The 13556-nt window shown below is 37.8% G+C and overlaps 1 protein-coding gene across 1 annotated transcript; it reads left to right on the top strand.

Annotated features, from left to right (window-relative positions):
- The first annotated feature begins 9251 nt into the window (after positions 1-9251).
- On the top strand, positions 9252-13371 carry LOC102302422 (ras-related C3 botulinum toxin substrate 1). Its single transcript, XM_005925389.3, has 6 exons — positions 9252-9377; positions 10208-10279; positions 10535-10652; positions 11146-11208; positions 12309-12468; positions 12576-13371. Exons 1-6 carry the CDS (start codon positions 9343-9345, stop codon positions 12704-12706), a joined length of 579 nt encoding a protein of 192 aa, XP_005925451.1. The 5' UTR covers positions 9252-9342; the 3' UTR covers positions 12707-13371.
- The last annotated feature ends 185 nt before the right edge of the window (positions 13372-13556 follow it).

Raw genomic sequence — 13556 nt, 5'->3', positions numbered from 1 at the left:
TTGCCTTTGGATATTTGCTTATTTTCATTCCAGTCCTTTCACCAGACCATTTTTACAGGACATTTTAGTAGATACTGGGATACTTGAGATTTTTAAATCTCAATTAAAATGTTGATGTGGTGTCTTTTAATGGATTAAATCACATTTAATGCCTGGCCAAGACACTTTGTTGACTGCCTGTCTAGAAATTACAATAGTCTCAGAGTCACCATTCGTGAAGGTTTGATTGTATTAGATTGCTTTAGTTTTAGGTAGCTGTACGTATTAAGCTGTTAATTCCTTTAAACTGAGTTAAAATTCATCTTGTTTCTAACAGATGACAACAAATCTTTTAATATAAATAAATTTGAATGCAAGTAAATAAAGAAATAACTAATTAATGTTGTAGTTACTGTGTTGTATTTTAGATCTTTCATTTGAAAAAGTTTCCCATTGGGAAAGTTTAGTTTTTAATTATTTGTGTTTATTAAATGATAAAAGATAAATAAAAAAAAAAAATTACATAAAGTTGTAAATGTAGAGTACAGATGAGGAGCAAAGCCAGAAAACCCTATTAATAGACCTCCAGTATCAAAAGAATAATGACCAAAAATTACTTGGTTAAAACCAGGCAACAAGCAAACTGGCAAGGGATGCATGAGAAGGAAGCTCTGACTAGAGTAAACAAATACAAGACGCAAACATCAGGTCATAAAGTAAGAAATTAGCTATTTTGAACATTAATAAAACCTTCACAGTCATACCGATTAAATTCAGCAACAACTGATGTAATTACTTTGCTGAGCCTGAATCTTTTGATTATTTGACAAAAATGCCACCCATTAAGTTTATTATGTTGCGTGTGTAAAAACTCACATGGATTCAAACCGATTAAACCACAATATTGTTTTACTGCATTAATAAACGTATTCGAATTTTAGAGTAAATTACCAAGAAAAAGCCCGAGAGATCTTTCAAATCCTATTTTAACGCCCTACCTGAAAGTCGGAGTTCAGGGGAAAATTCTCCAAAGTCCAAAGAAATGAATAGGAATGCACAAATTACGTCACTTCCTCATTCAGCGTGTTATTTCTTTTAAAGGACCAAGATAAACATGTATTACATTATAATACATTGTTTCAGCTGCATGGTTTGTTTTTAGGATGTTTCACATGCCCAGAGTTTGTCTGGGCGTCTGGCCCCAGGGCACCGGATGCACCATCTGCTGGTGGTGCAGGCTAACTTCATTTTTATTTTGTTTTATTTTTTTATTTCCCTTAGGAGTGGTGACAGCTGTTTTGCTTCATAGCTTCCAGAACAACCCACGAAGGCGTGGGAATGTAGGGAGGGATCTTCTGACCAGTGTTTTTAAGTGTTTTTGTTTTGTTCTTTTGTCGTCTAAGAAGTTGCCGTGAAGTTCGCGGTATATACGAGTACCGATTGATCCAGATACTCTGAGAAAGAACAGCACGAAGTCTTTATCCTGCAACTTTTAAATTGTTTTTTCATTTTATTTGTGGAAGTAACAGGTTCTGTTACATAAATACAATAAATTATACATACACAATAAATAAATAAATAAATAAATACGCAATAAATTATAAAGCGATTTTAATGCTTTTTTTTAACTACTCCTATTTTTTCAGCGATGCGTTTGGAAATTATTTTATCTTTTTCTTTCTATGCTCTATTTTGAATTAAAAAGTGTTTTTAAAAGCCTGCGGGTAGTTGCATTCTTTTTAATTGCGTTTCAGAGCTTCTCATAGTTTTTGGAATTGGGGTTGTATTTGATGATATTGATAAAAACCCAATCAAAACAATAATTCCTGCAGTTCCTTACATTGTGACACAAAGCTTTCACTCTATTCCCATGAAAGCTGACACTAACTCTAACCAGCACAGGTAACTATAGTTAAGATATATCTTCTCATACTGTATAACTTTTCATTTAATCAAATGCTTTTATTTAAAGTAATCTAAAATGAAAAATCATGGAGATTCTGGGAAAAAGTAAAAAAATCCAGTGAGGACGTCAAAAAAAATGCAAAATTATGAATGTGGAAAGGTAATTTTTTGCAGAATTGGTCCAGTGCATCATTGTTATTATTATTGTCATTATTATTATTATTATTTTTATTGTAGGTATCTGCTGAAATATTCTTTTATAAAGAAAACTACTGTAATTACAGTTCACAAATGGTAGTATTACACATATTACTATGTAATTTGAGTGGACTTTTCCTGTTTTTAGTTATTTGTTTTATCAAGCCATATACAGTTCTCTGAGGTGCCATTAACTGGAATAGTGGATTTGTTCAATCATCTACTAAATTTGAGAGTATTATACATATGATAATGTAATATGAGTGAACTTTGTTTTTATTTTTTCTAAAACTGTACAGATATGAGGTAAGACTCGCCACATGTAGAGTCATGGTAAACCAATGACTGTACAGTACTCTAGAGTCATTGGGGTAAACCTGAATAGCAGTCCAGTGAAACCAATACATCACCAGAACTATTCAATTCAATTCCATATATATAGATCCAATCCACAGCAACTGTTGTCTCAACGTGTAAGACTCTAGAATATAAATTACAAGTGTTTAATTAGAATTATTGATTATGGAAAATTATATAACATTATAACACATTATATGCAACACTACATTGTTTCTAAATGTACAATATTATGGAAGCAATACGATAATACTGTATATAAATTGATTAGATTGAGTATTTACGGACTTTTATTTTTGTCATGTTTTATTTTAGTTATATGCTATGACACTTAACTGTGAGCTGGGAGACGTGAATGAACATTTACTGAAATATTTCTTCAATGTCGCAATTAAATATCCTGTTAAAACAGCTTTATAATTTGTAATGTATGTCTAATACGTTATTATAATAACTTGTATTACTTATTAATCACAAGGTAAAGGTTTATTTTTGCAAATAAAATGAAAACTGATTCAAAGCAGGATAAAGGCGTCTTTCATTGGGTTTCTGGATTTCTGGACGGCACCAGTACCGTAATATTAAGAATAGAGGAGCAGGAAAGTTGAAGGTGCGGCTGGCTTGACCTCGACTTGATGAGTGCTCATCTCCAGCTCCGACCATCCGGTTAAAAGGAAAGCAGCATGATGAGCATCGATCTGGGATTAGCTGGCTCTCGGGCTAGCTGCGGCGCAATGCAGACCGTTAAATGCGTTGACGTCGGAGACGGGTACGTTTATTTAATCGGTATTAGTTCATGTTTTAAACCTGATTTTTACCTTTAGATATAACATTAGCTAAAGGTTTGGTGTTTTCATGATATCATAATTTCAAACTTGATAGGGGGGGTGGCTACAATTTTGGATGCCATATCTTTTATTTATTTTTATTTATTTTGGAACAAAAAAATAAATAAATATGCTAAACAATTTCTGATCCACCATTTTTATTTTCAGCATCCCAGCCTCTGATTTTTAGCACTGCATCTCCAAACAGTGTGCTCAAATGTTAAATCCACAAACTGACTTTCACTTTCAAAAGTGCTTCACTCAGTGCTGAAAGGGAAAGCGATAGACGACAGTGCTGGGAACACCTGATCCCGTTCCACCTCAGCTTTCATGAAGCCACTAAGCAGTGCTGTTTCAGGGGAAAAACTACAGTTTAACTTAATAATCAGCAGAAAAATAATCAAAGCTGGAAGTTTTCTTGAGAATATAGAGGAATATTTATTTATTTATTAGTTTTTAAATCGACAGCATTTTATGCTGTTGTGGTTTTTACATTGTTTTCTAGGTTGTCTCATGTAGTAACACTTTGTAGACACAAACACAACAACGTGTAGTACTATGTCTGATGGATTCCTTTGTTTTGGTGATGGTGTTTTCAGAATGGAAAATTCTATTATGACACATTGTATGTTATATTAAGATATTTTTAAATGTACAATATTATGTAGAATACTATGGAAGCAATTTTGCACTACTTTTTGCTGGTATATCACATAAAATCTCTTTCATTTTGTCATTGTAACATGGCAAATTGCGGAAAAGTTTAGGGTGTACAAATACTGTTTCAAGGCATTGCACATTCCAAACGATTAGATCGATCAGGGATTTGGAAAAGTAGCACAACTGGTACTGACCTGACCCCAGCCATGCAAAAGGTGCAGTCTCCTCAGTTCATACCTACGATTGTGTTTTTTTTTTTTTTCCTTTCCCCAATAAATGCTAATCCAGCCTCTTCTCCCTTACAGAGGAGTGGATAAGACCTGTCTGCTCACCAGCTACACCACCAATGCCTTTCCGGAAGAGGAAATCCCCTCGGTGTGAGTATCCAAAAGTGCAGTGCAGTGAACATTTATTTATTTATGCAAGACTAGCAGTCAGTAATCAATCATCCTCTTCACTTCATGATCAAGCTGGGATCATGTTGCAGAATCATGTAATGTGAGAGCTTGGCTTGTGGAAGAGGCAACAATCATAGCAGTTCACTCTAACTATCCATCCATTGATCCACTTCTGTTTATCCTTATCAGGGCTGGAGCCAATCCCAGCTGTCATAGGTCAAGAGGTGGGGTACATCCTGGACAGGTCGAGAGTGTAACTAGCCAAGAAAAATGTGTTACAGAAAGTTATGAGGAAACTCCACCTAATCTGATTCTGTTTCAGCTGTGGAAAGTGCTGATCCTCATTACTGTAACTGTGGGATGATACACAGGCTTTTGGTTCAGTTAGATTTAAAAAATGAGTGAATATTTCTTTAGAGAGCAGAAGCCGCTAAAGGGCAAAATAAATAAGAGGAAAGGTTGATTTCCATTTAGGTTCTGTGTCTCTTTTGTTTTTTCAATTTTAGTAGAGGTAATGTTTTAACAGTTTATATTAAACTAAGTTTAGCTCATTCACACTTCATCACTTCTGTCAGGTTCGACCACTACTCTTCCAATGTTATGGTGGATGGGAACCCAGTGACCCTGGCTCTCTGGGATACGGCAGGACAAGCAGACTATGACAAACTTCGCCCACTTTCTTACTAACAGACGGTACAAAAAAAAGATCACATACAAAAAAAAGATCACAATGCTGTGTTAAAGTTCACTTACAGTACTTGAGCCTTGCCTCATTTCTTTAGAGAAATGTTTCTTTTTTTGTAGTTTGGCTATATCTTAAGCCATTTAACACTGACTCGTGACTCATTCAGGAATAAAAAAGGCACCTAACTCAAGGGATGATCCATCGGCCATTCACCAAAGCCTCATCAGAAATTACCTCAGTTAAAGGGCGGTTGTCAAGAAACCTTTCCTGACAGAACATTATTAAAGCAGTGTGGGATCCCCTTGATGGGGAATATAAGAAAAGACAGCCAGTATCCAAAGACGTATGCTGTACAGTCATTCCACTTTGGAAAATAACAGTTCCAAGAAATACTAAAAGCCCCAAATTACCATGACAGTCATGTTCATAATCAGAGTATGTAAACTCCACAAGTGTATGCATGCACATTTAAATAAATTGCTGCACCAATTTTTTTGCAAAATACAAAGAGATTAGGTTCTGACTGCTTTGTTTCTTTGTCTTACCAGGACATTTTTCTTATCTGCTTTTCGCTCGTGTGTTGTACCTCGTATGAAAACGTCCGTCATAAGGTGAGCAGTGGCTGTATTATGGAAAGATTTTTTGATGGGGTTAGCTTGTTTAGGGTTTACTAGTCCAGCTCTCAGTGTCAGTACCATGATGTTTACTCATTTTATGCCTGTTCTGTAGATGGAAACCTGATCAATAATAGAAAAATACAGTAATATTGCCTGAAGGATCCTGACATGTTAAAGAGTGGAAATTTTGGAAATGTCACATAATGGGTGAAGTGTCTGCAGATATGGACACTGTACCTGTCTGTTGTAGTGAAGAGAGCTGAGCATGAAAGCAAAGCTGCAGATTTACTATTCTGTGTCCCTGCCTTCACCTATCGTCACAAGCTTGCGTAGTGACTGAAAGAATGAGATTGCAGATTTTAGCAGCAGAAATGAGCTTTCTTTGAAGGCTAGCTTCACCCTTAGAGATAGTGTGCAGAGTTTAGTCGTTTGGGAGTGACTCGGAGTAAAGCTGCCACTCCTCTACATCAAAAGGAGTCAACTGAGGTAGTTAAGGCAACCTGACTAAGATGCCTCCAGGGTGCCTCGTGGACAAAGTCTTCCAGGGATGTACTGCCTTGGAGTAGATCCAGGACACACTGAAGAGATTGCATTTCTTGGCCGGCTTGGAAATGCCTAGGTGTTCCCCACAGATAAGCCTGAGGAGGTGGCTTTGGAGTGGGAGGTCTGGACAAGTGACAGAAAATATATGGAAGGAACTTTATCTAACTTGGAGGCAACCATTCAAATCCCCACCAAGAGTCTACAGGGAGTGCAGAATTATTAGGCAAGTTGTATTTTTGAGGAATAATTTTATTATTGAACAACAACCATGTTCTCAATGAACCCAAAAAACTCATTAATATCAAAGCTGAATGTTTTTGGAAGTAGTTTTTAGTTTGTTTTTAGTTTTAGCTATTTTAGGGGGATATCTGTGTGTGCAGGTGACTATTACTGTGCATAATTATTAGGCAACTTAACAAAAAACAAATATATACCCATTTCAATTATTTATTTTTACCAGTGAAACCAATATAACATCTCCACATTCACAAATATACATTTCTGACATTCAAAAACAAAACAAAAACAAATCAGCGACCAATATAGCCACCTTTCTTTGCAAGGACACTCAAAAGCCTGCCATCCATGGATTCTGTCAGTGTTTTGATCTGTTCACCATCAACATTGCGTGCAGCAGCAACCACAGCCTCCCAGACACTGTTCAGAGAGGTGACTGTTTTCCCTCCTTGTAAATCTCACATTTGATGATGGACCACAGGTTCTCAATGGGGTTCAGATCAGGTGAACAAGGAGGCCATGTCATTAGTTTTTCTTCTTTTATACCCTTTCTTGCCAGCCACGCTGTGGAGTACTTGGACGCGTGTGATGGAGCATTGTCCTGCATGAAAATCATGTTTTTCTTGAAGGATGCAGACTTCTTCCTGTACCACTGCTTGAAGAAGGTGTCTTCCAGAAACTGGCAGTAGGACTGGGAGTTGAGCTTGACTCCATCCTCAACCCGAAAAGGCCCCACAAGCTCATCTTTGATGATACCAGCCCAAACCAGATGCTCTCTCCTCTAAGACTTCCTTCACTGGAACAGTTACAGGGGAGCATGACTGCTAGTGGTGAGGGAGAAACACACCAGTATGCACACACAAAACTTCAGTTATACCAACGCAGGGTCAGGTTTACGAGAAGAAGTTGGACTATTTTAGACCCTAATTCTGTCCTAACAATACTGTATAGAGGAGACCATGAATTTCTCGAGGTCTTCTAATATGTATTGGATGTTTTGTAAGACACACCACAGACTGCCTTCAGCTTTTACCCCCCACTGTTTGTGTGTGTGTGCTTAAAGTCAGTTGCTTAGTTTGTTTAAGTGGAAGTAGGGCAGGGTTACAAAATGATAAATATAATTATTGCAAAATAACTTTTCCTCGTCCCCAACAGACATTCAACAGATATTTTGTCTATTTAAAGTCTAACAAAGTATCTATATGTGAGCCTCACTGCCCATTTCACTGAGAATACTGCACTTCTTGAGCCTGTCTTTTTATTTTTTTAACATTTATTTATTCGTTTATTTATTGCCTTAAAAGACGAGCAAACCAAAGCTGGATGAATGTCAGTCTTATATACTTTGATGTAATTTCCCAGATTTGTACTGAGGATATATACAGAGTGGGGTTTTGTCTATTCGGTTGTTAGATTGTTTTCCAACCATTTAAAATGGTTTATATACAAATATATGCAAAAGAAAGTATATGATACAATGTAGTTTGTTGAGATTTTATTTAATAAAGGTAAGTTGGAACTGACCAAAGAATCGTTTGTGTTCTTCTGAAAAAAACTTGAAAGTTTTGACTGTGTGTGTGTGTGTGTGTGAGTGTGTGTGTGTGTGTGTGTGTGTGTGTGTGTGTGTTGTCGGTGTGTGTGTGTGTGTGTGTGTGTTGTGTGTGTGTGTCTGTGTGTGTGTTTCAAGCTTTTACAAGTAAAAAAACTTCAAAACCTTTGCTCTGTCATCTCAAAGGATTAACACACACCTGACCGCCTGCTGCTGTTCATTCAGCTCCACCATATTTAGCACCTAACAAACTTCAGTTTCTCCTTATGAAGGCAGTCGCGTCACCTTGCTGTCAACAAAGAGCTTGAAGTAACCATTTGTGAAGTTTTGTTGCCTCCACTTTTCATGTGCCATAACCTGTTTAAGCAGAAGTTAGACTCACTCACTTTGTTAATCTGACACCAGGAATATCCGTTTTCAATTACCTCACTTTAAAAAAAGCCAATAAAATCTTGTATGAGCATATGACTGTAAGTGTGGAGTTAATCTTTTAGGTGCACTTTTCCTTCATGTTCTTCATTACATAAAGTAAAAAATATAATAAAATAACCACATCACGGTTGAGGACGAAAGCCCGAAAGGTTCATTAAGAGACTTGCCTTATCGGAGGAATAATAACACTGTTACACAGTTGAAACAAAAACAATACAAGCGCGGCAAATTTTTTAAACCTCAGAAGCGGTTGCTGCTGCTACTTCCGGAGCAGCCCGTGAAATATGGGAATATATCCAGGAAATTTATGAGTCAACTCGCATTAAAAGTTATGACGTTATCTGGAGCTCCTCCAAATGGGAGTTTCAACTGGAATTCTCTTTAAATTCGGATTTTCCACTTGGAAAGTCCAAGAAGTCAAAGGATGCTGAATATGGAGCTGTCTGGCAGGAGGAAAAGAGGAAGACCACAGAGAAGATCCGTAGATGTAGTGAAGCAGGACATGCAGACGGTTGGGGTGACAGGAGAGGATGCAAGGTGTGGGGACAGATGGAGACCTTTAAAGGAAACAGACGAAAGAAGAAAGTGGGAGAAGTCCCACCAACCCCGACTTGTGACTCGAGGTGACAACAGTGCGTGCAAACAGTATAACAAAACTGTAATACTTGAAGTCTCTACCACCTGATGTGTACTTATGATCGAGCGGGCTCTATCCAGGATTACAACAGCAACAACAACGAAAAACATGCTTTGCTTTGTTGTAGCTCCTGATAGGCGGAGGCCTCCACCATGGTGCAAAAAAAACAACCTGTTTTCCGAGCACTGGAACGCGGACGACATTCCCAGCGCAGCACCAGCATCCGACTTTCAAGGTTAAAGCAAGGCAGCATGATGAGAATGAGCTGTTGTTGGCTGGCTCCCGGGCTAACAGCATTTCTCCAGCTGCTACAGCACAATGCAACCCATTAAGTGTGTTGTCGTTGGAGACGGGTGAGTTCATTTAATATAAGTAGTTAATATTGATATTTTACAGGTGGTTAGCGATGCTGCAATTTCAAACTCGATGCTGACACATTAAAGGCAATTAATCACCGCATAAAATGAGATGAATATAAGGCAAAACCGTGTGAAGTGGTGAAGTCGGGGGTTCAAGGTTTTTTCTAAGTTTTTTGTTTTTTAATGTCCGTTAGTTACTTCAGCATCTAACTAGCCCTACAGAAGACGAGAGCATAAAGGGAGTAGTATTTTTTTTTATTTAGCAGATCATTTCAAATGCAACGTTTCTATCAGCTCAGCAAACATCAGCAAACACACAAACTTTTTATGTGCAGTTTGTCTCAAAGTGTGTTGCTAGTTAAAGGTCCAGCTGTTGTATCTCACAGGGAGAAAAGAAAGAGCTAACTTCACTCAGCGAAAGATTAGAAAGACATACATCGATAATATCGATACCTACTCTGTTATTAGTATTGGACTGATACTAGCGCAATAGGATCAATACTTTTCTTTCCTCTAAGTTCAGTGTGGAACCCACTGAATTGTGGTTAATTATTTGTTTTATTTTATTTTTTTATTTAACTAATTATTGTGGAAATAATTAGTTAACACATAATCCTAACTAACTACATGATCATTGATCAGTGGCCATTCACAGAGTGTTTATAAGCTTGGGGAAAACTTATAAAAGACTGAAGAAGTCACTTGGATGAGTGACGAAACGTTTCTCCCGCTGAAAACGCTACGTCCAGATGAACAGTAACAACTTTTGGTGAGTTTTTTGCCTTCTTTCAATAAATGCTAATCCAGCCTCTTCTTCATTCCAGAGCAGTGGGTAAAACCTGTCTGCTCATCGGCTACACCACCAATGCCTTTCCCGGAGAGGAAATCCCCTCTGTGTAAGTCAGTAATTGGTTTTTCATCCTCCTGCACAATCCTTACACAATCATGCTTGGCATCGCTTGACATCGTGTGAATGTTTTATATTAAAATTAGCCTTGCAGAGGATTTTAGAATCATAGGAGTGGAATAATGAAACAATAAATCAATCGATTTCCCTTGTTCTCCTGTTTTTTTATTTTAGTAGAGGTAATGTTTTACCAGTTTATATTAAGCCTGAAGGTTTAGCTTCTACGCACTTCATTTTCTATCAGGTTCGACAACTACTCCACCAATGTTATGGTGGATGGCAAGTCAGTGAACCTGGGCCTTTGGGATACAGCAGGACAAGAAGACTACGACAGACTCCGCCCCCTTTCCTACCCAGAGACGGTACAACAACCACAACAAAAACATGATTACGTTCTGATTGTCAGCAATCACTCAATGTTGTGCTATAGTTCACTTACATTATTGTGCAAAAGTCTCCCCTCATTTCCTGATATCTCACTTCTAAGTCTTCTTGAGCAATAGTTCTACAGTATTTATTTACTTATTTAATTAAACCATTTAAGAATCATGTATAAAAACGAACTTAAGCTGAGGGATGAACCACTGTTATGTCGACAGATTTTTAATTGTGTTTTCCAGCACTTTGTTACTATAAACCTGTTGCAAAAACATTATTTATTCCCATTTCTTTAGTTGAATTGACTAAAAATCTCAAACATAACAATTTAACAGACATTTAAAAAAGTATTTCTGCACAAACAAGGTGATTTCCAAAGAGCTATTAGCTAAAGATTTGGCATAAAACTCAAAAACCCTTCTTAACAGGAAGTGGTTGTTACAGGCAGTGATTACTTCGGTATTTCTGTCTTACCAGAATGTGTTTCTCATCTGCTTTTCACTCGTGATGCCTGCCTCGTATGAAAACGTCCGTCATAAGGTGAGTAGTCGACATCATGTTGTTCATTCATTTCATGCCTGTGCTGCCAAACAGGCACAAGCAATTGTAGATGGAAAACTAATCAATAAGCTCATTGGAAAAATGCAGCTACAGTTCCTGAAAGATCCTAATATGATGGAAAGTAAAGTTGTAACTAACAGGACGTTGTGTAGGTAATTATAGTACAGATTCCAACTTGTCATAAAATGAAAGGAACACAGGAAAGTGGAGACAGCTGACAAATGTTTATCTTAAGATACACTTAAGCAAATTCTTATGCTTAAGAATTTGTCATCAAATTCTTACCCAATGTGTGAGGGTGTGTTGGGAGATCTGGCAGAGGACCTGGTCTACATATTATTTAGCTTGATATTAGACACATTTGTCAGTGTGTCACACTTGTTTCCCACTTAAGTTTAACACCATGTGCGGTATAACCACTTTCCATTGGAAAGGGTGTAAGAGACCAACACCAAACAAGACCAAATTTTGTTTGTTTTCTATCAATTTTGAATTTGAAGATGTCAAACTTTGCCTATTCTTTGAATTATTGTAGCTTAGTAATGAACCAAATAGATAAATATTTACCCCCCCAAAAAAGGACTTCCACTAGGTTTACAAGAAACCGTCAATTAGTCACAATCCAAACAGCCTGTCACCACAGGCTAAAGACAGAAAAGTCACTCATATCACCAAGTGGGCAAATGTCACTGGCTGATGGCACAAGTCACACCCCTACTCTAGGTGTGTTTGGCTGCGCAGAGGTTTCCCCCTTATAGCCAAGAGTTTTACTGGATCAGGATTTGGGGCAAAATGGTGCATTGTTTATTTGCAGTTCCATCAAAAAGTGTTTACTGAATGACATTTTCAGAGATAGTTTTGAGAGATCTTTACAGAAGTTAGGATAACAAAGACTGGAAATATTGGAAAATCTGGTTATTCTAGTTTTTGTGCACAGCTGGGATTCTTGGTTTGCATCTTTAGCAGGCTTCTCATGCAAATGGCAATTAGTTGCAGCACTGATAAAATAAAGCGTTCAAGATAACACTGAACGATCTAAAACATTATATCCCTAAATTGTAAATGTTATCTCTGTGTAGTGGTGCCATGAGGTGAGACACCATTGTCCCAACGCTCCCATAATCCTCGTAGGCACCAAACTGGACCTGAGAGATGACAAGGACACCCTGGAGAAGCTGAAGAAGAATAAAATCTCTCCAATTACTTATTCTCAAGGACTGGCCCTGTCCAAAGAGATTGGTAATGGCTTCAGTTATCTCTGATACTTTTTTAAATGGTTAATTATAATTCATGGAAGACAGCAGATTCCAGTAATAAACCACCTGCCTTCTTTTTCCCGTCCTTAGGTTCTGTCCAGTACCTGGAGTGCTCAGCCCTGACGCAACGTGGCGTTAAAACTGTGTTTGATGAAGTCGTTCGGGCTGTCCTGTGCCCTTCACCCATCAAAAAGAAGGCAAATAGATGCTCTGTCCTCTAAGACTTCCTTCACTGGAACTGTTACAGGGGAACGTGACTGCTACTGGTTAGGGTGGCTGAAGAAATACAAGAAAAACACCAGTACACATGCACAAAAACAATGTATTTCTGTCCTTCCATAACAGTTTCCATCTTTCCATGTAACAGTTATACCAATACACTGTCACTAATACTTGGTTGCTTGATGGGAACACTTGTTGGCTGCCCCACCCCACCATTTCCCCGGTACCCAGTACTCACCCCTAAACTATGGTTGGCCTTCTAGTTATTTATATTAGATAGCTATTATTCAAAAAGTTATTTGAATTCATCTTTATTATGTCTTCCTCTTTACTTGTACAGTCAGTCTGAGCACTTCACTGTACGATATACTTCTATAACTGTGTATGTGACAAATAAAATTGAAACGTTCTTGGAGACCTGGAATTTAAATGTGCTTACCTGGAAAGTGTGCTTGTGTTGATGAAACATCATTTTCACCACTCTTTGAGCTACCTGGATGTTCTTTGCCTTTCTGGAAAGACTCTGATAGTGACCTCTGACCTCTGTGCTGGGTCCTGGGTGTGTCTGAGGAATTTCCCTCCTCCTAAAGATTCTTTTACTGCTTGCTCTGGGGGGAAATATCTCTTATTCCCGGTGTTTAAATAAACTGTTTCCTTTCTGTTTGTTTGTTTTGCCACAAAAGGGAATTTCTTTTCTACATGCATCGCTGTTTGCAGTGTTTTCATTTATAGCCATAGAATATCTCCATTTCTCATGCACTGCAGCGAGCTTGTGTCTGCTTGAGACAGCTTAGTCACGTGACAACAACAAAACAGCAGAGCAGGGAGGAGGATGAGGAGTGATGTGTG

The sequence above is a fragment of the Haplochromis burtoni genome, unplaced genomic scaffold (assembly GCF_018398535.1).
Source record: "Haplochromis burtoni strain Fernald_Lab_line unplaced genomic scaffold, NCSU_Asbu1 Contig_81, whole genome shotgun sequence".
Taxonomy (NCBI): domain Eukaryota; kingdom Metazoa; phylum Chordata; class Actinopteri; order Cichliformes; family Cichlidae; genus Haplochromis; species Haplochromis burtoni.
The sequence above is the reverse complement of the archived record's forward strand: the minus strand, read 5'-3'. Positions and strand labels throughout refer to the sequence as shown.

Bases quoted from the DNA above. Each gene is read 5' to 3' on its own strand.
- LOC102302422 (XM_005925389.3), top strand. From the start codon at position 9,343: ATGCAACCCATTAAGTGTGTTGTCGTTGGAGACGG. The intron at 9,378-10,207 runs GTGAGTTCATTT...TCTTCATTCCAG, and splicing joins TGTGTTGTCGTTGGAGACGG to AGCAGTGGGTAAAACCTGTC. The intron at 10,653-11,145 runs GTACAACAACCA...CTGTCTTACCAG, and splicing joins CCCTTTCCTACCCAGAGACG to AATGTGTTTCTCATCTGCTT.